This window comes from Anopheles coluzzii, chromosome 3, assembly GCF_943734685.1.
Source record: "Anopheles coluzzii chromosome 3, AcolN3, whole genome shotgun sequence".
NCBI classification, from domain to species: Eukaryota; Metazoa; Arthropoda; class Insecta; order Diptera; family Culicidae; genus Anopheles; species Anopheles coluzzii.
The window spans coordinates 2772571-2794806 of NC_064671.1; the positions used below are offsets into that span (position 1 = coordinate 2772571).

At 50.1% G+C, this 22236-nt stretch overlaps 5 protein-coding genes across 6 annotated transcripts; 4 read left to right on the forward strand and 1 right to left on the reverse strand.

The window, feature by feature from the left end:
* Positions 1 to 490: 490 nt before the first annotated feature.
* On the forward strand, positions 491 to 4356 carry LOC120956352 (uncharacterized). Its single transcript, XM_040377742.2, has 2 exons — positions 491 to 1209; positions 1699 to 4356. Exons 1-2 carry the CDS (start codon positions 969 to 971, stop codon positions 4137 to 4139), a joined length of 2682 nt encoding a protein of 893 aa, XP_040233676.2. The 5' UTR covers positions 491 to 968; the 3' UTR covers positions 4140 to 4356.
* A 503-nt stretch (positions 4357 to 4859) lies between these two features.
* Positions 4860 to 10124, forward strand: LOC120956348 (ATP-binding cassette sub-family C member 10). 2 transcript variants are annotated; one of them, XM_040377734.2, is made up of 3 exons: positions 4860 to 5139; positions 5209 to 8429; positions 8507 to 10124. In XM_040377734.2, exons 2-3 carry the CDS (start codon positions 5319 to 5321, stop codon positions 9926 to 9928), a joined length of 4533 nt encoding a protein of 1510 aa, XP_040233668.2. In that variant the 5' UTR covers positions 4860 to 5139; positions 5209 to 5318; the 3' UTR covers positions 9929 to 10124. The 2 variants fall into 2 exon arrangements, with proteins under 2 accessions (XP_040233668.2, XP_049465695.1); XM_049609738.1 differs by lacking the exon at positions 4860 to 5139 and having other exon boundaries at positions 5146 to 8429.
* Positions 10125 to 10282: 158 nt separating this feature from the next.
* LOC120956351 (xanthine dehydrogenase-like) lies at positions 10283 to 14853 on the forward strand. Its single transcript, XM_040377741.2, has 3 exons — positions 10283 to 13195; positions 13261 to 14574; positions 14640 to 14853. The coding sequence occupies exons 1-3, from the start codon at positions 10532 to 10534 to the stop codon at positions 14682 to 14684; spliced, it is 4023 nt and encodes a 1340-aa protein (XP_040233675.2). The 5' UTR covers positions 10283 to 10531; the 3' UTR covers positions 14685 to 14853.
* A 589-nt stretch (positions 14854 to 15442) lies between these two features.
* On the forward strand, positions 15443 to 20632 carry LOC120956350 (xanthine dehydrogenase-like). Its single transcript, XM_040377740.2, has 2 exons — positions 15443 to 15986; positions 16539 to 20632. Exons 1-2 carry the CDS (start codon positions 15894 to 15896, stop codon positions 20514 to 20516), a joined length of 4071 nt encoding a protein of 1356 aa, XP_040233674.2. The 5' UTR covers positions 15443 to 15893; the 3' UTR covers positions 20517 to 20632.
* Positions 20529 to 22141, reverse strand: LOC120956353 (uncharacterized). The gene is made up of 3 exons (XM_040377743.2): positions 21364 to 22141; positions 20842 to 21293; positions 20529 to 20741 (listed from the first exon to the last, which is right to left on the reverse strand). The coding sequence occupies exons 1-3, from the start codon at positions 22038 to 22040 to the stop codon at positions 20644 to 20646; spliced, it is 1227 nt and encodes a 408-aa protein (XP_040233677.2). The 5' UTR covers positions 22041 to 22141; the 3' UTR covers positions 20529 to 20643.
* Positions 22142 to 22236: the final 95 nt, after the last annotated feature.

Below are 22236 nucleotides of genomic sequence, written 5' to 3' on the forward strand. Positions count from 1 at the left end.
TGAGACATACTTTTCATATTCCTAGTGTGCTTTTTAAGGAATAAGTAAAACGTTTCTGTCACCTTTTTAATTATACAGCAACATGACGTACGGCACAATCCGCTGTTACTACGAACTCAACTCCTTTAGCTGGTAACTTTAACGATCGAATAAGCGAGAAACGGCTGCAATCCACTACTTGTGATAATGATTTGCAATAATTGCCATTTTTCAAAAGTGAAACACATAGAACAATCATCATTGACAACTACATCTCAACCGCATCGTGAACGAATTCTTCACGTAAGATGACCTGCTTCCCTTTTCTTTTATCTTCCATTGAATCACTCTTAAGGAGACCAAAGAAATCTGTAAAAATCACATCCCACCTACCCACGGGATACACATCATACTCAAGCTGAAAAGCAAACAATGCCAAACCATACCAAACGCCCAATCTGCTTTGCTGCTGCGACCGAGGCCGAGGCTTCTGTTGCGACTCTGTCGGCCGAATGCGGAGCACGATGGCGCGGAGATACTTTTGCCTCATCAATCTTTGCCGCTCCGTCTTTCTAACGCTGCGCTGCTCCACCTGTGGTTGTGTGTATCCGTTTCTCTCCAATTCTGCCGTTACCATTGTTGCTTTCATTCATTTTCGCGGGTCTGTGGCTGCTGAGCTTGCGCCCCGAAGCTGGTGCCGCGAAAGGGAAGCTTTCATTCCGGTTGCAGGTTGCAAAGAATACAGACATTTCGCCAGCTGCTCCCCGGGGTTGCCAGTTCAGAGCATTGGAGTGCCTTTTTGTTATGTTGTGTGTGTGTTAATTTGAGTGAAGCAACAACGTTCCATAGTGTGTGGTTAAGTGCGAAAGAGACCCTCTGTTGGACTAATTTCCTAGCAATGCTTGTGACAAATAGTGAAATACTGTGAGAACACAGCTTCAGGCTGCATTACATCGAACCAGTGAACTAAAGTGATTACTGTGAACAAAATGAATCTATGTCAGATTGAGATTGTGCTGGTTCTCATTGCTGTTTGGGTGAACCAAGCATCTGCGGCGCAGCATCCAGCTCAGCTGGAAGGATGTCCGGAAGCAACACGGCCCCATCCTGGTCGTTGCGATCAGTATTATCGCTGTGCGTTGCTTCCTTCGAAAACGGCCGTCTGGATAACGACACAGTGCCGGAAAGGATTGATTTATCGCCATCAGCGGAGTGGCTGTGTAGTGCCGGGTGAGTACGGTGAATGTTAGAAACGAATTAGAATTACTTTAAGTACCATAACGAAAGTGTAAATGGCTCTAACGTTGCCAAAACCCTTAAAAGTGATCGCATTGTTTTCATATCTGAATCCGTACCATGCTTAAAATACTTCGGCCAATCGGCAAGACAAACAAATTTACACTTGGAAGCTAACGGTAAATTAATGATGCTAGAAAAACCGAAACCCCGAAACCCCGAAGAGGATCCAGCTGCTTCGTTGACCTCGCCAAGTTGGCTGGATGGGATGGAGTTATAAAATGATACATTTTTTATGATCCTCTCCTCTTGGGCAGGGGAGTTTTTTACGTCGAATAACAAACACGTTAATAGCCATCGATCGTATTTGCACTTTTTTATAGCACCACGGGTATTCCGCCAAAATCATCGTACCATTCATCCTAGAATCATTCATTCATTAACCAGCACTGCTTCTCATTCTTTCTCCTGGTTACGGCACAGATAACGATTGGGAGTGCGATCTTTCCTCCGACCTAGTGCGCGATCATAGCGAGGAAAGCATTTATGGCATCGATAACCCTCATCAGCAGGCCTTTCCTCCGAGTCGCACGCCTCCGGCTACCGACAACCAAATGAGGCCGACTGATACCAGACGAACACAATACCAGCTTCCCTCGATTGCCGGAGATGATCGCCGGGGAATCCTCATCCTGATGGACCAGGAGTTAAACAATCGGACGCGCATCAGGAGCACCGATTCGCTGGTGGAAGGGCAGAACGGCACTGGTGAGGAAAGCTTGGAACGGGTCGATGAAGATGCCGATACAACGGACGTGTTGACGGACAATGGTACGGTCGTAAAGTCATATTCGCCGCCGCATTCCTTCCATCAAGGCGCGGACCGAGATTCTTTCGCTAACAATGAGCAACCCCCGCCAAAGCCCCTAGGTCAAGGCTTCCTAGACTCGTCTCATCTGAACTCCATCCTTGGGGACTATACCATTCAAGGTGGTGGTGGTGGTGGTCAAAGCCATAAAGCGAGGTTGCCGCTCCCACCGAATGGGAAAATCCATCCCGAGCATCTCACCCAAATTATTAACCAGCAAAAACAGTTAAACCGAATTGCCACTCAAATGAAACAACGCGTCGATCCGACCGGGGGTGTGGGAGATTTTTCGGCATTCGCCAACAACAGGATCTTTTCCCGCAAGCCTGCTCTGCCCTACGATTATCTTATGGATGCGAGTTATACGATGAGCTCCCCTCAGCAGCATTTGATCGATGGTGGTAATGGCGACAAAACTTTCAAACCCAAAGGACCGTACATGTCGGAGGACATCATAAAAAGTATCCTTCAAATTTCTCAACAAATGATTGCAAATCATCAAAAAACAGCATCGACTGCGGAGATGGCAAGACCGGATCCGGAACCAGTGCCGAAACCGATATTTCTTCCTCTATCGGTTGGAACCACTTCTGCTGTTGCTGCACCACCAAGCCCTATACCGGAATACGCGACACCCACCAAACCCAAGATCACGACCACCTTCAATTCAAAGCCGATCGGTATTAGCTTCACTAATCCGTACACACTGGGTCACACGGCAGTGTATGATAACCTTCGGAATCAGCCCTTAAATGAGTCAATGTACTACAGCTCCTACCAACCGACGCTCTATGACATTTATGGCAATCGGTTCGTTCCAAAGGATTCATACGTTCAAATGATGCCACAAAACTTTCCCCAGTACAATCCTTACTTGGCGACGGCGTCTACAGCTTCACTCCTGAACAGACAGCCCATGCCGACGTATCCGAGCGTGGTATCACCATACGTTTCACCACCCCAACCCCAAGGCCCCATGACTGGTGATGCGGCCTTCCTGTACTCTCATCTCACCAATTCCCCTTCGATGCTGCAGTTGCAAAACAACATGCCAGACAGCTACAGTGTCCCCAGCAATGCTATCGATCGCATTGAACCACTCGACTCGACAGCATCTGACGAGAGTAGCGATAACGACAGCTCAGACAGTGATCCACCATACGTCTCAGGGGAGAGTTCAGACGAATCCAGCCAGATAGCCGAGGTAGATGAACCACAAAGTGACCCTCCCAGTGCAACATACAATGAAAATCCGTTCGAGCAAAGCGAGTCAGCGTTAGCCTATACCCAGTACAAGGACAGCATAATGCCGCTGCTAGATGCTAATCCAGGTGATGTGCGCATTTCTGTCGCAACGTGCACGCTCGGCAGCAGGGAACCGAACAAAACCGACTGCTTTAAGTACTTTGTCTGCAATCCCCAGAATGGGGCGTTCCAGTCGTTTACCTGTCCCTCGTTTACAGCCTTCAACAAGGAGACGCGATTGTGTGATACGGCATCATACCAGGCATGCAAATCGCAACAGACACCCACCACTACAACGCCACCCTCCATAATTCGTTACAAAGGCTCAGCAGCACCAAACTCGCATCTCATGAAAAACGATATACTCACTGCCCAGAAGTATGTGGAGCTAATTCGTCAAGAGGCGAACAAACTTTTGACTCGAAATAACATGCCACTGCCGGCTGAGCAGATAGTCGTTCTGCCAGCACTGGACACAGTACATGCGGCCGAGTTTCACACCGTCAAACCATCGGTAAAAGTGCGAAGAAAGTCGTCTTCCAAACATTCTCCCAAGCCCACGACGACTTCCACAACCACGACTACGACGACTACGACCACAACTACTGCTGCACCCACGGTAAAGCGATCGAAGACTGCACGCAAAGGGCCCCGATGTCGTGCGGAGGGTCGCATTCCCAATCCGCTCGATCAGCATAGCTACTACGTTTGCCACCGAAAGAGCCAGAAAAAGTTTGTCAAAATGAAAATGACTTGCCCTTCGGGGCTTCAATACTGCGCAGCATCACAGTACTGTTCGTCGCACTGTTGAATGATACTGGTTAATTTATGATTATTTATTTGATTTTAACATTATTTATAGACCTTAATTTTAGCGATGCGTTAGAAAAATGTGGACAGTAGACGTTGTTATTTTTGCTGAAAATGTCATGTTTTGTGTTTTCCTCGTTGTCTGAATCGTGAATTTAGTACGAATATAATGAGAAAAAGGTAGCTGGTTGCATGAAAGAAGTAGATATGAAGATTTAATAAGCTAATTTGTCATTAAGATAAAGAATAAATATCCCGAAATAAAGCCATGTGTTGAATAAAATCAATAAATAAATAATATTATTTCGTCAACCCTTCCGACAACGGTCATTGTATAACAGTTGTGGTTTAAATTTTGAAGACAACACTGTGCTACAAAATGCCGGACCACATTTCGCAAGATGTGTAGTGGTCGACCTGGAGATGTAAACATGTGAATGTGTACTAGTGATGGGTCATACGACTCCACAAACGGATCGACCCGGGGTCGAGTGCGTCTTGGCTGGAATCGTTTCCGACCCGTGGGTGCAACGAGTTTAATAGGTTCATAAGTCTTCAATAGGTTCAGTAGGTCCAGCAAAGCATATGGGACAGCGACCCATGGATGCAACGAGTTCGGTTTATACGAGTTCTATAGGTTCAATGTGGATGGATCCGACGCGGTAGGTTCGGGTCGACCCGCCCATCACTACTGTTTACCATATGTCTGTCATACGTGGTTGTTTTGTTTTCGTTTTTTTCTCCACGTTTTGTCGCTTTTTTTCTACACATAGCGCAACTATGTTGTAAATTATTTCTAGTTTTAGTCATACACACACAGCTGTCGGCTTCGTTAATCAAACACATACTTGTGCAGCCAGATCGACTTTTTTTCCAAAACAATTACTTGCACTGTGCCGGCCACCGTTGGCTTCCAAAGTTTTGATAAGCGACGATGAATAATAAGCCGGAAAAAGATGTGTCATCATAATCGGGAGTATTATGCAGTAGCGTTTTACATCGTAAGCAGCGTGTTTGGAGTGTGGGATCAAGTCACAATTTCAAGTGCAGCTTTATGTTTCTGTTTTCAGCTGACAGTTTTCCAGTGAAGTGAGAAATGCGCAAAGCGGAAACCCTTAGCCACAGTAAACGAAACTGAATCCTGTTTGGTTTTCTTCTCGACTGTGTGGTGAAGAGAGCCATGGTCGTCTGGGACCAGTTCTGGACTGATATATGCCCAACCGGGTTGCGGCCTTGGGTGCAGACCAACAGTGACCTTGCCCCATGCTTCCAGGAGCTGATACTGCAATTGCCTGTTCTTGCGCTCTTCGCCACCTTCTCTGCGTACTACTATGGAACCCATTGGCGTACAGTGTCACGCAATCAGACGCAGCTGCGAGCGTTGCGAGTGCGAATCTTTGCCTCGCTAGGATTAACCTTCGTGCCGGCCTTGAAAGTGCTCTACATTTTCCGCCTGCATAAGGAGCTGTACCCGGTGGATATACTGCTCGCGTGTGTACAGCTGATAGCCTGGCCTATTCATTGCTGCTTTCTGCTATCTTCCGTACGCAAAGGTTCCCTCAGCCATCGCGGCCCTCTGGCCCTGATTGTGCTGTGGACGTCACTGTTTGCCTTAAGTGCCATTTGGCTGCACACAAACCTGTACACCGATTATTGGCTGTGGTATGCGGCCCAACTAGCGCTATACCTGTTCTACGGAGCAACACTTGTTGCGCCAGGGAATGCCCACTACGTGCGCCTCCGCCGGACGGATGATCAGGAGCGTCAAGCCTTACTGTCCCAGTCGTATACACGTTTTTTCGAAGACATTGAAGAAACGGCACTGGGCCCTATCGAGGACGATGCGAATTTGCTCTCCAAGTTTGTATTTTACTGGGTACGGCCCCTAATCGCTAAGGCGGTGAGTGGAAAACTAAAGCGCAACGATGACCTGTTCGATCTGCCCGAAGCTCTAACGCTGCACCGTGTTACGGAGAAGCTCCAAACAGCGCTCAGTGAAACGAGCTCCTTGCTGAAAGCCCTGCACAAGTGCTTCGGATGGGAGTTCTATTTGATCGGCCTGCTGCGGTTACTAGGAGATCTGTCGGGTTTTGCAGGGCCCCTCCTGCTCGGCGCGTTGCTCCGTATGGAGATAAATGGCAACAGTACCGTACCAATAGATCCTGCCGACTCCAGCGGTTCGTCCGATTTTGTAGCATATTACCATGCGCTTGGCTTATTTGGTTCGGCCATGATCAGTGCTTTTGCGGCAGTACACTTCAACTGGCGCATGACTTTCGTTAGCAGCAAAATGCGAATGTCCATCGTGACGGCCATCTATCAAAAGTCCCTCACGGCGAAGCAACTGCAAGCGGCTCGGCCAGAAATACTTAACTTGATGTCAACCGACACGGACAGAATCGTGAACTCGTGCATCAGCTTCCACTCCTTTTGGAGCATCCCTTTCCAGCTGTTTACCACGCTCTACCTACTCTACACGCAGCTCGGTGTTGCTTTTGTTGCTGGTGTGCTGTTTGCAGTATTGCTGATACCGATCAATCGCAAGATTGCGCAGAAAATTGGACAACTCTCGCAGGGCCTAATGGCAGCGAAGGATGCGCGTGTCACGATCACGACAGAAACCATCAGTGGAGCCAAAGACATCAAGCTAAACGCCTGGGAGGATGTTTTCATCAGCAAGATCCATCGCGAACGAGGTGAAGAAATAAGCTTTCTAGCCAAGCGCAAGTATCTCGATGCACTGTGCGTATACTTCTGGGCCACAACTCCCGTGCTGATGTGCCTGTTTACGTTTGGCACATCCATCCTGCTCGGCAAACCACTCACTGCCGCAACGACCTACACCAGCGTAGCACTGCTCAATATGCTTATCGGTCCGCTAAACGCATTTCCCTGGGTACTGAATGGATTGACCGAGGCGTGGGTATCGTTGAAGCGAGTCCAGGAACTGCTCGATCTACCCGATGTAAATCTGCAGGACTATTATCGACCACTGACGGCTTCCGATGCTGCCTTTGCCAATTCTTCCAAGCGTCCCGTGGTGTTGGCCATCAAGGATGGAAGCTTTGAGTTCGAAACAAAGCGCAGCCGGAAGGAGTTGGATTTGGTACAGGAAGATATCATTGATTTCGCGTTCCGTGATCTCACGCTACAGGTACGGCAGGGAGAGCTCGTCTGCTTAGAAGGCCCCGTCGGTGGTGGCAAATCATCGCTGCTGCAGGTAATCATGGGCTACTTTCAGTGCACTGCCGGTGCGGTAGCGATTTCGATGGATGTAAAGGAAGGGTTTGGATATGTCGCACAGACACCCTGGCTGCAGCAGGGGACCATTCGAGACAATATTCTTTGGGGCGAAATATACGATGAAGCGCGATATAAAGCAGTGATTCATGCCTGTGCACTGCAGTATGATTTGGATGCGTTGCGCGGCGACAGCACGGGCGTTGGCGAACAAGGACGCACCCTTTCCGGTGGACAGAAAGCGCGCGTAGCACTTGCTCGTGCAGTATATCAGAACAAAAGCATCTACCTATTGGACGACATTCTGTCGGCGTTGGATGCGCACGTCGCATCGCACATAATTCGCCACTGTCTGTTCGGACTGCTCAAAGACAAGACGCGCATCATTGTCACGCAGCACTCGATGGTGCTTAATCGGGCGACGCAAATCCTTCACGTGGAAGCTGGCCAAGTTACGCAAAGCGATGCACCGAACGTGGGATCGCTGTTGAGTGATTACGATGACTATGATGAGGATACAAGCACTACACTTTCCATGGCAAATGGCAGTACGTCGTACGGATCCGTGCGGGAGGATGACGACCAGCGAAGCAACGACAGCGTACTGATGGAAGAATCGCGTGAATTTGGTCATCTTGATCAAAAGGTGCTTGGAGCGTACTGGAAAGCAACGGGACGCAGTCTTGGCTTTTGGGTCATCATGTCAGTACTCATGATGCAAGTGTCTCGCAATCTCACCGATGCATGGCTGGCGTACTGGGTCGGTACGACCAACGATATCGCTCCGAACAGCACCGGACTGGCCGAAAACCCCACCGTACTCGAGCTAAAAGAAGGCGAAGGAGTGCTTGCTTTGGTCGACCATGCACTTTTACCAATACTAACCGATGGAAGCAATGGAACGGCAACACCGTTCTACTATTTAGGAGTTTATGCAACGCTGGCGATCAGCAACAGTCTCCTAACGTTGCTGAGAGCTTTCCTTTTTGCGTATGCTGGCTTAAAAGCTGCCAAATGCATCCACGATCGTCTGCTCAACAGCGTGCTTTACGTTAGTATAAACACTTTCCGATGTATTGCTCACACTAACTTCTCTGCATTTAAAACATTTCCCATTTCTTTTCACAGACCAAATTGCAATTCTTCGATGTTGTCCCACTGGGAAGAATACTCAATCGCTTCTCATCCGATGTGTATGCCATCGACGATACGCTTCCTTTCATAACGAACATCCTGCTGGCCCAATTCTTCGGACTGCTCGGTGCACTTTTGATCAGTCTGTACGCCATGCCCTGGCTGGGACTGCTGATTGTGCCTCTAGTGCCGATATACCTATCACTGCAAAACAAATATCGCTTTGCATCGCGCGACATAAAGCGGCTTTCGAGCAATGCTCTTTCACCGCTGTACGCTCACTTCACTGAAACCTTGCAGGGCCTAACCACCATCCGAGCGCTGCGCGGCGAAAAACGTTTCCAGCGAGACTTTCTCTACAAGCTGGGTGAAAGCATAAAATCTCAGCTATCTGCAGCTGCGACGCAACAATGGCTTGGCCTGCGGTTGCAGCTGTTGGGCGCCTTTCTCGTCGGAGGATGCGGTCTGCTGGCGGCTATCACATCGGCCCACATGACCTCGCCCGAGCTGGTGGGATTGGCCATTTCCTACGCACTGTCCATCACCGGTCTGCTGTCGGGATTGCTGTACGCTGTGGCCGAAACGGAACAGGAGTTCGTCGCTGTCGAGCGTATCAATCAATACTGCCAGCTGGAGCCGGAAATCAATGCCGACGGGTCCGCCGACCCGCCGTTCGGGTGGCCGTCCCAGGGCGTGGTGGTGTTCGACAACGTGCATATGCGCTACCGAGAGCACTTGACCTGCTCAATTAGGTCCATCAACTTGAACGTGAAACCGTGCGAGCGCATCAGCATTGTCGGGCGAACGGGATCGGGCAAAACGTCCGTGCTGGCATCACTGTTGCGAGTAGCACCCCTGGACAAGGGCACCATTGCGGTGGACTTTGTAAATATAGCCACCCTGCCTTTGGATGTGCTGCGGAGCCGCATTGCGCTCATTTCGCAAGACCCGTTCCTGTTCAACGGTACAATTCGCGACAATCTCGATCCGCGTGCCGTACACATCGATTCCGAAATATGGGAAGCCATCAACTGCTGCTTGGCAAGCCCGCTGGTGCAAGCCCTCGGTGGTTTGTATGGCCGTTTGGATGTTAGCGGAGCAAACCTTTCGGCGGGCCAGAAGCAACTGCTGTGCCTCACCCGTGCGCTGCTGAAGAAATCCAAAATTGTGCTGATCGATGAAGGCACCTCCAACCTAGACTTTGAATCAGAATCGGCCATTCAGCTGGTCTTGAAGAACGCATTTCGGGGCCGGACAGTCATTGTAGTGGCCCATCGATTGAAGGGCATTCTAGACACGGATCAGGTGTTCGTCATGCAGGATGGCACCGTCAACGAGCAAGGTGTGCCGCGTGATCTTGCCGAGCAACCAAATTCCTTATTTTATTCATTATTGCAAGAGCAGCAAAACTCTTAGCTAAACGTACGTAAAAGGTACCCGTAGAGTAGCCGATCTTCCGGTACACTATTATCAATTAAGAGCAGAAATACATAAACAACCAATGTAAATGTGTAATATTTTACGATTCTTCAAATTCAATTACGATTGAGTACCACACAAACTGAAATTGATCTGCAACTTTTCGGAAATAAAAAATATGTTTTAAATGTTACATTATGTTGGACCAAACAAGCTTTTCCCCCTCTTCTGTTCTGATACGCCCTGTTTACAACACATACAAGCATGGCCTTCATATACTGTCAGCATGCCGCGAGATGACAATCTCAATACACTACACACACTCTCATTTTTGCTCGTTCGTTCAGCCACCTGTCATGTAAAGCTTAATTAGTGCGTGTGTACTCGCTGTTCTTCGCTGGACGAATTATCTTATCAAACCAGCTGTTTGTTCGCGATCCGTCCATTCTGTTACATCCGAATAATTTTGTTAAGTGATAAGCGCATTCGTTTTCATAATTCATTTACTTCGCAACCTTGGTTCGCGTTAGTTTAACCCAAGTGCGCATCCGCCGTGTAATTAAATAGGGCGTTGTCTCGAGCAAATAGTACTAGTTCGCAATGGAAAGCTTAGCTCAGTTCAATTGCAATGTGCCACTGGTGCTGTTTGTGAACGGGAAAAAAGTGATCGACTCCTCTCCAGATCCGGAGTGCACCCTGCTGGTGTATCTGCGGGAAAAGTTGCGCCTCTGCGGCACGAAACTCGGATGTGCCGAGGGAGGATGCGGAGCATGTACGGTGATGGTGTCCAAGGTTGATCGTAAAACGGGCTCGCTGCATCATCTGGCAGTCAACGCTTGTCTGACGCCCGTTTGTGCCGTGCACGGGATGGCTGTGACGACGGTCGAGGGTATCGGAAGTACTCGGACGCGCCTCCACCCCGTCCAGGAGCGCATCGCCAAAGCGCACGGCTCGCAGTGTGGCTTCTGTACTCCTGGTATCGTCATGTCGATGTACTCGTTGCTGCGCAGCTCTCCCGTTCCCTCGATGAAAGAGCTGGAGGTTGCCTTCCAAGGGAATCTGTGTCGCTGCACCGGCTATCGACCGATTCTGGAGGGGTACAAAACCTTCACCAAGGAGTTCGGCTGCGCCATGGGAGACAAATGCTGTCGCAACGGCAATGGTAACGGATGTGGACAGAACGGCAACGGAGAGCTAGACACCGAGCTGTTCCAGCCGAACGAGTTCGTTCCTTACGATCCATCTCAAGAGCCCATTTTTCCACCGGAATTGAAGCTTTCCGACAAGCTCGACTCTGAATCGCTGGTCTTTCGTGCCTCCCGTACCGCTTGGTATCGACCAACAACGCTCAACGATCTGTTGGCCCTCAAGAAAGCCCATCCGGAGACGAAGATCGTCGTCGGTAACACGGAAGTGGGCGTGGAAGTGAAATTCAAACACTTTGAGTATCCCGTCCTCGCCAATCCCATCCAAATAAAGGAGTTGACGACGATCGAGCGACAAGCGAGTGGACTCAAAATAGGATCCGCCGTCACGTTGATGGAAATGGAGATTGCGCTCCGGAAAGAAATCGAAACCGGTCCTGAAACGGAGACTCGACTGTACCAAGCGATCGTCGACATGCTGCACTGGTTCGCTGGAAAGCAGATCCGTAATGTTGCCTCTGTTGGAGGAAACATCATGACGGGAAGCCCCATTTCGGATCTAAATCCCATCTTCACGGCTGCCGCGATCGAGCTGGAGGTTGCCAGCCTAGACGGAGGCTTCCGCAAGGTGCGCATGGGCGATGGATTCTTCACTGGCTACCGGAAGAACGTCATTCAACCGCAAGAAGCGCTCGTGTCGCTGTTTATCCCACGCACCACCAAGGATCAATACTTCATCGCGCACAAGCAGGCCAAACGCCGCGATGATGATATTGCCATCGTGAATGGAGCTTTCAATGTACGTTTCCGACCCGGTACAGATATCGTCGATGAGATCCATCTGGCCTTCGGTGGAATGGCGCCAACGACAGTTCTGGCCAAGAAGACGGCCACCACTCTAGTCGGGAAGCGATGGGACGCACAGCTCGTGGAGCGTTGCAATGATTTGTTGGTGGAAGAGCTTCCCCTGAGTCCTTCGGCTCCCGGCGGCATGATCGTGTATCGTCGATCATTGACTTTGAGTCTCTTTTTCAAGGCTTATCTTGCCATTGCACAATCGCTCGATAAGCAATCCATTCCCCACAGGACACCCGTTGGCGAACGGGAGAAAAGTGGTGCCAATACGTTCCATACGCTGGTACCCAAGAGCACTCAGCTGTTCGAGAAGGTTTCTGGCGATCAACCAGCCACCGATCCCATTCGTCGACCGCAAGTGCACGCTTCGGCTTACAAACAAGTCACCGGGGAAGCTATCTATTGTGACGACATTCCAAAGTTTGCCAACGAGCTGTATCTAGCATTTGTGTACAGTACAAAGGCACACGCCAAGATACTGTCCATCGATGCATCGGAAGCACTGAAACAGGAGGGTGTGCATCGGTTCTTTAGCGCAGATAACTTGACCGACGAGCAGAACCGTCTTGGTGCGATCGTGGAAGATGAACGTATATTCGCTAAAGACATCGTTACCAGCCAGGGTCAAATCATTGGAGCAGTAGTAGCCGATAATGAATCAATAGCCAATACCGCTGCTAGAAAAGTACGGGTTGTCTACGAGGATCTGACACCGATAATAGTATCCCTGGAGGATGCAATTGCACGCGAAGCCTTTTTCCCCGAGGGATCATTACGTTTGGAGTACGGAAATGTAGATGCCGCTTTCGATTCGGCCTACGTCATCGTGGAGGGTGAATGTCGCACGGGGGCTCAGGAACATTTTTACCTCGAGCCGATCGCATGCATCGCTTACCCGCGTGATTCAGACGAGCTGGAAATCATAAGCTGCAGCCAGCATCCGGCTGAAGCACAACGTAAAGTAGCCAACGCACTGAGCATTCCGTGCCATAAAGTGTTTTCGCGTGTGAAACGTCTGGGTGGAGGCTTTGGAGGTAAAGAAACAAAGGTTGATCTTTTCGTCACACCCGTGGCGCTGGCAGCCTATCGTCTTCGACGGCCTGTTCGGACCGTCCTGGATCGATGCGATGACATGGCCGTTACTGGAACTAGACACCCGTTTTTGGTACGATACCGCGTGGCGGTATCGAACGATGGACTGCTTTTGGCCGGCGAATACAAAGCGTACTCCAATGCAGGATATTCCAGAGATCTTTCGTATTCGGTGAGTACTTATACTTCATTGATCCTGGATCTTCGAACACTATAAAGATCAAACCTTTTGTTTAGGTTATGCAACGGGCGCTTTTGCATATTCAAAACGCGTACAAGATATCCAACATTCGTATCGAAGGATGGGTTTGTAAAACCAATTTACCATCCTGTACCGCGTTTAGAGGATTTGGATCGCCACAGGCAATGTTTGTAGCAGAAACTGTTATAAGACACGTTGCACAGGAGTTGAAACTCGATCATGTTTCGTTGATCGAGAAAAATTTGTACAAAAACGAAGGCGACCATACCCATTACAACAAGCTAATAGAAAACTGTACAGTCCGACGATGCTGGAACGATCTGCTTGAATCTTCCGCGTTTCGCCAGCGACAAACGCAGGTGGACGCATTTAACCGTGCTAATCGTTGGCGCAAACGTGGCATCGACGCCGTGCCAACGATGTACGGCATCGCGTTCAACGTACCCGGCCTTGACCAATCCGGAGCACTGGTGCACGTCTACCAGGACGGCACCGTCCTGATCGCACATGGTGGCGTTGAGATGGGACAGGGATTGCACACAAAGATGATACAAGTGGCGGCCACCGCTTTGCAGATTCCGTTCGACAAAATTCACTGCTCCGAAACGGGCACCGACAAGATCCCGAACACATCGGCCACGGCCGCTAGCGTGGCGTCCGATTTGAATGGGGCAGCGGTTTTGGAAGCGTGTCGTAAGCTGCAATCACGCCTAGAGCCCTACCGGAAGAAGGACAGCGCCGGCGGTTGGAACGCTTGGATCCGGCAAGCGTATCTAGATCGAGTTTCGCTGTCGGCCACCGGGTTCTACGCCACACCGAACATTAACTACAATTTCCGGACCAACGCTGGCAATCCCTTCCACTACTACACATTCGGTGCTGCATGTTCTGAGGTGGAAATCGATTGTCTCACCGGCGATCATCAGGTGCTGCGTACCGATATCGTCATGGACGTAGGTTCGAGCCTCAATCCGGCGATTGACATTGGACAAATCGAGGGAGGATTCATGCAGGGCTATGGAATGTTCATGCTCGAGGAGATGATCTATTCGCCCGCAGGGGAGGTATATTCACGTGGTCCCGGCACCTACAAGCTGCCCGGGTTTGCGAACATCCCGGGAGAGCTGAACGTTTCACTGCTAACTGGAGCACCGAATCCTCGGGCCGTATATTCATCCAAAGCTATTGGAGAGCCGCCCCTCTTCCTAGCATCGTCCGTATACTTTGCAATCAAGGCAGCCATTGCGGCTGCACGTTTGGAGGAAGGTGTCACCGGCAATTTCAACCTTATTGCTCCCGCGAGTTCAGCACGCATTAGGATGCTTTGCAGCGACACCATTACACGAAAGGTAAGTACGGCACACTTTTTGGCATTGGGATTTGGAACTCACCAAACGAAAATATGTCTTTACAGTTCACTGACGAAACTGGTGATGGATCGTGGAATGTTATGGCATAATAGAAGGGCTCTTTTTATCGTTGTGAGGTATACACAATCTACCGTATTCTTAGTAATTCCTTCGATTCCCTACTCTGGCATGTTTTGGTCGATAAATGCTCCAGAAACATTGAATTCATTAGAGAAGCCATATAACCCGTTAGAAATACACCTGTCTCTACATTCTTTATCCGCTACTTTCTAGTTCTTTGCCACTGAGTGCTTTGGAAATGTCTTAAATCAGAGACAATGTATCCGAAAAGACAGTTTTACAAGAGCAAAGCTCGCATTCATCGCTGTGTTGAGAACGAAAACTTAGATGATGACAGTCGTTCTTAGAATTGAGGTTGGACTAGCGCACCTGAAGCTTAACTAAATAACCACAACTATGACCACAATAAAATAAATCAGCTCAAACGGAAGGAGATTCAACGCCACGACCCGATGTAATAGGTATACCGCTTTCTTATCTTTGCACTATCACCATTATAATCGCGTGTGCAAGATTGTAAACATTCGGTTTTCTTCCCTCGTCTTCTTAGCAGGATTCACCACCATCCCCGAGGTATGCCGATTTGAAGCGGAATTCACGAGGAAGACACGAGCAACACTTTACTCTCTCTCTAGGGAATGGCTTTACACAGAGAGATAGGTCGTATTTTCTCCCAACGATGTAAATATGCTGCTTCCAAGAACGGAAGCCCAATGGCGTTGGTTCCCGAGCCGCTGTTTTTTACTCTTCCTACGCTCTGTTTGGAGCTCACAGCTGATGGGACGTCCACAGGGTTAAACACGGTGAAAGACACACTTAAGTCACGTTCCAATCCGCTCTCCGAGCTCAGTCTTTCGCGAACCGTCGGCCACAGTGACAGTGTAAAAATAAAGACCGTCCCTACTATCTTCGCCTCGCTTCTGCTTGTTGTGCGACACGTTGTCTACGACGGAGTGCAGCAGTTTGTGAGGAGCAAAAAAAAAGGAACCTAAATTTAAACATAAACTTCACACGCGTGTGTACACACCGCTTTTGCACCAACTCTAGTGGAACACTTTCGAATGTGTTTTACGCGGTAAAGTGTAGTAAAAATTGCATAAAAATCCGCAACGCAGCTCTCGCCGTTAACAACAGCAAAAGTGGCACGGCAGCAGTGATAAGCCAAGCAAGTGTAAGCAACGGTTCGCTAACTTTCCAACGTGTTTTCTCGTAACATTGCCAAAAACTCCACGCCAACGATGGCCCCGTCGAGTGTCCGCAGTGAAACAGATGGTCTGTTGCCGCAGTTCGATACAAATCAACCACTGGTCTTTTTCGTCAATGGCAAGAAGGTGAGTGGTGGTGAATGTTCCAGAGACGACCCATTCCCGTGCAATCGCGTATTCGAAGGCGGGTAGCGAAGATGATGACGATGATGAAGATGATGATAATTTCCATGTCTTCCCATCGGAGGATGTAAAACCCCTCCTGTCAGCAACAAACCCGGCAACAAACGCGATGGCATACGCTGATAACGGTTATTTGTGATGATCATGTACAATGTTCACATGTTGGCAGCGGACTCCAGCGGGCGGTGTGAGCGCGCGGGTTGTGACGACACGCCTCAACACCGTTGAACCGTAAACATCTCATTCCGCGTGCCCCACGGTCATCAAAATCTCCGTTCCTCTTCTTCGCTATCAGTCTTGTTTACTTCCAATCACTCTCACTAAAACCCCGCTCAGATTCTGCGCCGGTCTTCGCGGCCGTTGTAGACTTTGATTGAACGTTTCCAAGCCCCCCGTGCTTCGTCGTTTATTGCGCTGATTAGTCCGTCCATTAGTTATGAAGTTTGCGCGCATCAGAGTGTCACCATCTATATTCACGTACACGTTTTCTCGCAGGTTACCGATGATGGTCCGGATCCGGAGTGCACCCTGCTGGTGTATCTGCGTGAAAAGTTGCGCCTCTGCGGCACGAAACTCGGATGTGCCGAGGGAGGATGCGGAGCATGTACGGTGATGGTGTCGAAGGTTGATCGTAAAACGGGCTCGCTGCATCATCTGGCAGTCAACGCTTGTCTGACGCCGGTTTGTGCCGTGCACGGGATGGCTGTGACGACGGTCGAAGGTATCGGAAGTACTCGGACGCGCCTCCACCCCGTCCAGGAGCGCATCGCCAAAGCGCACGGCTCGCAGTGTGGCTTCTGTACTCCTGGTATCGTCATGTCGATGTACTCGTTGCTGCGCAGCTCTCCCGTTCCCTCGATGAAAGAGCTGGAGGTTGCCTTCCAAGGGAATCTGTGTCGCTGCACCGGCTATCGACCGATCCTGGAGGGGTACAAAACCTTCACCAAGGAGTTCGGCTGCGCCATGGGAGACAAATGCTGTCGCAACGGCAATGGTAACGGATGTGGACAGAACGGCAACGGAGAGCTAGACACCGAGCTGTTCCAGCCGAACGAGTTCGTTCCTTACGATCCATCTCAAGAGCCCATTTTTCCACCGGAATTGAAGCTTTCCGACAAGCTCGACTCTGAATCGCTGGTCTTTCGGACCTCCCGTACCGCTTGGTATCGACCAACAACGCTCAACGATCTGTTGGCCCTCAAGAAAGCCCATCCGGAGACGAAGATCGTCGTCGGTAACACGGAAGTGGGCGTGGAAGTGAAATTCAAACACTTTGAGTATCCCGTCCTCGCCAATCCCATCCAAATAAAGGAGTTGACGACGATCGAGCGACAAGCGAGTGGACTCAAAATAGGATCCGCCGTCACGTTGATGGAAATGGAGATTGCGCTGCGGAAAGAAATCGAAACCGGTCCTGAAACGGAGACTCGCCTGTACCAAGCGATCGTCGACATGCTGCACTGGTTCGCTGGAAAGCAGATCCGTAATGTTGCCTCTGTTGGAGGAAACATCATGACGGGAAGCCCCATTTCGGATCTAAATCCCATCTTCACGGCAGCCGCGATCGAGCTGGAAGTGGCCAGCCTCGACGGAGGCTTCCGCAAGGTGCGCATGGGCGATGGATTCTTCACTGGCTACCGGAAGAACGTCATTCAACCGCAAGAAGCGCTCGTTTCGCTGTTTATCCCACGCACCACCAAGGATCAATACTTCATCGCACACAAGCAGGCCAAACGCCGCGATGATGATATTGCCATCGTGAATGGAGCGTTCAATGTGCGTTTCCGACCCGGTACGGATATCGTCGATGAGATCCATCTGGCCTTTGGTGGAATGGCGCCAACGACAGTTCTGGCCAAGAAGACGGCCACCGCTCTAGTCGGGACGCGATGGGACGCACAGCTCGTGGAGCGTTGCAATGATTTGTTGGTGGAAGAGCTTCCTCTAAGTCCTTCGGCTCCGGGCGGCATGATCGTGTATCGTCGATCATTGACTTTGAGTCTCTTTTTCAAGGCTTATCTTGCCATTGCACAATCACTCGATAAGCAATCCATTCCCCACAGGACACCCGTTGGCGAACGGGAGAAAAGTGGAGCCAATACGTTCCATACGCTGGTACCCAAGAGCACTCAGCTGTTCGAGAAGGTTTCTGGCGATCAACCGGCTACCGATCCCATTCGTCGACCGCAAGTGCACGCTTCCGCTTATAAACAAGTCACCGGGGAAGCTATCTATTGTGACGACATTCCAAAGTTTGCCAACGAGCTGTATCTAGCATTTGTGTACAGTACAAAGGCACACGCCAAGATTCTGTCGATCGATGCATCGGAAGCACTGGAACAGGAGGGTGTCCATCGGTTCTTTAGCGCAGATGACTTGACCGAAGAACAAAACAAGGCTGGTCCAGTGTTCCACGATGAATTTGTCTTTGTGAAAGATGTCGTTACTACGCAGGGACAAATAATTGGAGCTATTGTGGCTGACAATCAAACAATTGCACAAAGAGCCGCTCGCCAGGTGAAAGTCACTTACGAAGAACTGGATCCGGTAATCGTTACGCTGGAGGATGCTATCAGACTGGAGTCGTTCTATCCCGGATTCCCCAGAATCATTGCCAAGGGAGACGTTGAGAAGGCTCTGGCCGAGGCGGATGTTATCATCGAAGGCGATTGTCGCATGGGTGGACAGGAGCACTTCTACCTAGAAACGCAAGCATGTCTGGCTGTGCCGAAGGATTCAGACGAAATCGAGGTGATTAGCAGCACCCAGCATCCTACCGAGATTCAACACCACGTGGCGCAAACTCTGGGCATACCCGCCTCGAAGGTTGTTTCTCGTGTGAAGCGTCTTGGAGGTGGTTTTGGTGGCAAGGAATCGCGTGCCGCCATTGTGGCCATTCCGGTTGCCTTGGCCGCGCACCGCATGGGCAGACCCGTCCGCTGTATGCTCGACAGAGACGAAGATATGGCAGTGTCCGGTACGCGACATCCTTTCTACTTCCATTACAAAGTGGGAGTCAGCAAGGACGGCAAGCTGTTGGCCGGCGATTTCCGCGCTTACAACAATGCCGGCCATTCGATGGACCTGTCCTTTGCCGTGCTGGAGCGTTCAATGTTCCACATCCAAAACGCGTATCGTATCCCGCATCTGCGTGTCCGTGGATGGGTTTGTCGCACAAACCTACCTTCAAACACCGCTTTCCGCGGTTTCGGCGGTCCGCAGGGTATGATGGCGGCAGAAACAATGATGCGCCATGTGGCCCGCACACTGAACCGGGACTACGTCGAGCTGATCGAGCTGAACATGTACCGGGAAGGCGATACAACGCACTACAACCAGCAGATCGAGGGCTGCAATGTTGGTAAGTGCTGGAGTGAGGTTTTGCAATCGGCCGATTTTGCCAAACGCCGGGAAGCGGTCGAAAAGTTCAACGAAGAACACCGTTGGCGCAAACGTGGCATTCACGTCGTACCGACAATGTTCGGCATCGCTTTCACCGTGCTGCACCTGAACCAAAGCGGTGCCCTGATTCACGTGTATCAGGATGGCACGGTGCTGCTAACCCATGGCGGTACCGAAATGGGCCAAGGTCTGCACACGAAAATGATTCAGGTTGCTGCCACGGCGCTAGGAATTCCTTTCGATCGCATCCACATTTCCGAGACGTCTACCGATAAGGTTCCGAACACTTCGGCTACGGCGGCCAGTGCTGGGTCGGATCTAAACGGCACTGCGGTGCTGAATGCTTGCCTCACCATCCGCGAGCGATTGGAACCTATCCGCAAAGAGTTCCCCGACAAGGACTGGAACTTCTGGGTCAGTAAGGCGTACTTCAGCCGGGTGTCGCTGTCGGCCACTGGATTCTATGCGACGCCCGATCTGGGCTACGATTTTGGCACCAATTCGGGCAAAGCGTTCAACTACTACACTTACGGTGCGGCTTGCTCGGAGGTAGAGATCGACTGTCTGACTGGAGACCATCAGGTCATCCGAACCGACGTCGTAATGGACCTGGGCTCCAGCATTAATCCTGCCATCGATATCGGCCAAATCGAAGGTGGATTCATGCAAGGCTACGGTCTATTCACGCTGGAAGAAATGGTCTACTCACCCCAGGGTCAGGTGTTTTCACGCGGTCCTGGCATGTACAAATTGCCCGGTTTTGCCGACATCCCTGGGGAGTTCAACGTTTCACTGCTCACTGGGGCGCCCAATCCGCGCGCAGTTTACTCATCGAAGGCCGTTGGTGAACCGCCACTTTTCCTTGCCTCGTCCATATTCTTCGCAATCCGCGATGCTATTGCCGCGGCTCGAAAGGAGGAAAAGCTGTCCGACGATTTTACATTAGTTTCACCGGCCACTTCGTCGCGCATCCGCACAGCTTGTCAGGATAAATTTGTAGAACGCTTTACGAAGCAGCAAAGCAATGGAACAGAAGCAGCTCGCGTCGTTCCATGGAATGTAATGCCTTAATCAAACTTAATCTTAAACTAAAAGTGCGCGCACGCCCTTTTTCACCGTTTTTGAGGAATATATTTACGAAAGATTCTAATTTTGAAGTAAATAAAGTTGACATATGCAACCGAAAATCTATCACCGTCTACTGTTTACCGGATCTGAACCAACCACCAAATTTGGACGCTTTGGTTTTCTTTTTTGTCATCGTTTCTTTTTCGGGAGTCTGAATCATTGGATTCTCTATGGATGCATATCAAAATACCACACAACCAACCCAGGAGGAGATTAGTAAGGCAGGTTAGTATATAAAATGCATGCAATGCGCACAACTTTCACTTACCAGAATCGTTTGCATCCGAAGGGATGCCGTCCATTCCGACGGATTCTATCTTGGACACATAGTACATGGAAGTCACTATATTCACGGGCGTCTCTGGAGGAGCACTGTTCACACGGCGGATATTGTGGTCTCCATCGCCACCAGATGGCACGCCTACTGGATGCATAACTGCCAGACTGTTGCTGCCTGCTGTATCACTCAACATGCACTGCTGATCACCGTCGTTAAAGCTCTGAACAGTATCACGGTTTGTTTCCGCGACGTTCACATCCAAACAACTGGGACGCGCGGTATTAGCTTTCCTTCTGCGGAAAGTGTTGCTGAGAATTTTCTTCGACACCTCGTACGACCGTGCGTAGAAGGAAAATTCCCCTTCATGCTTCATCTTTCCAAACAGATCATCCGCGTTCTGTAGTCGCTCTACAGCGCCCTTCAGCTTCTCACAGGTTAATCTGTCGAAATAGAGCAAACATGTAACCATTAGGCGCATTGCACCGGCGCGAGATTTAGTAGAGAAAATACTTTAAATCATTGATATCTTCTTTAAGGCGGTCGATGATGTCCCGATTCCGTTGCTCCTCCTTTTGCCGGCTCAGTTCTAGGCTAGCAAGTTGCTCCCTCATCTCATCCACCTGTTGCTCCATGTCCAGCTTTTTCTCCTGCAACCGTTCTGCTCGATACATCCTAACGGGGTCTTGATTCTTTGCCAGCGCTTTTGGAGGAAGCGGTGGTTTTTTGCGGACAATTTTTTCTTTATCCGCGTAAGGTTGTCCCACCACCTTGGGGCGCCCGGCAGGATGGGCCATTAAAGGGATCATGCTGCATCGCCGGTCGGCCGCATTACGATCTTTAGTTTCGGAGCTATCATCGTCATTCGAATCGGATCCATTGTTGAACTGTTCCAATTTCACTGCCACTATCGGTGCTATTTTATCTTCCTCTTGCTCCCTTGCTGTTTGCCGATCGCTGGTTAAATTTTCCACACTGTTCCAACGCTGCAGGGACACTTTGCCGCCACCAACACTCTCTTCCTTGGCAGCTTCGAGACTGATGAAAGTGTTATTGCGCGGCAATTTCCTCACCTCCCGTATGAAGTGTCCCATTTCTTGAGCTGGTTTGGCACTGTACGGCGATGGAATAGCTCGAAACACGTCCCCAACTGACGGGTTTTTGGTGGGTTGCAAATTAGAAGCCAACATCGCTTTCGATGGCGCCACGATTGAACGAATAGCAAGTGTGAGTGCAAACCCGAAGGTTGCTGCGATGTAAAAAACCAACGCTAGCGATCAAGATCTTTTGAAGACCTTCCACCAAAGGGAACGACTACATAGAAGAAACACACGGCTTGTAAATTAACGGCTTGTGAACAAACTACACTAACTAATGAAAAATATA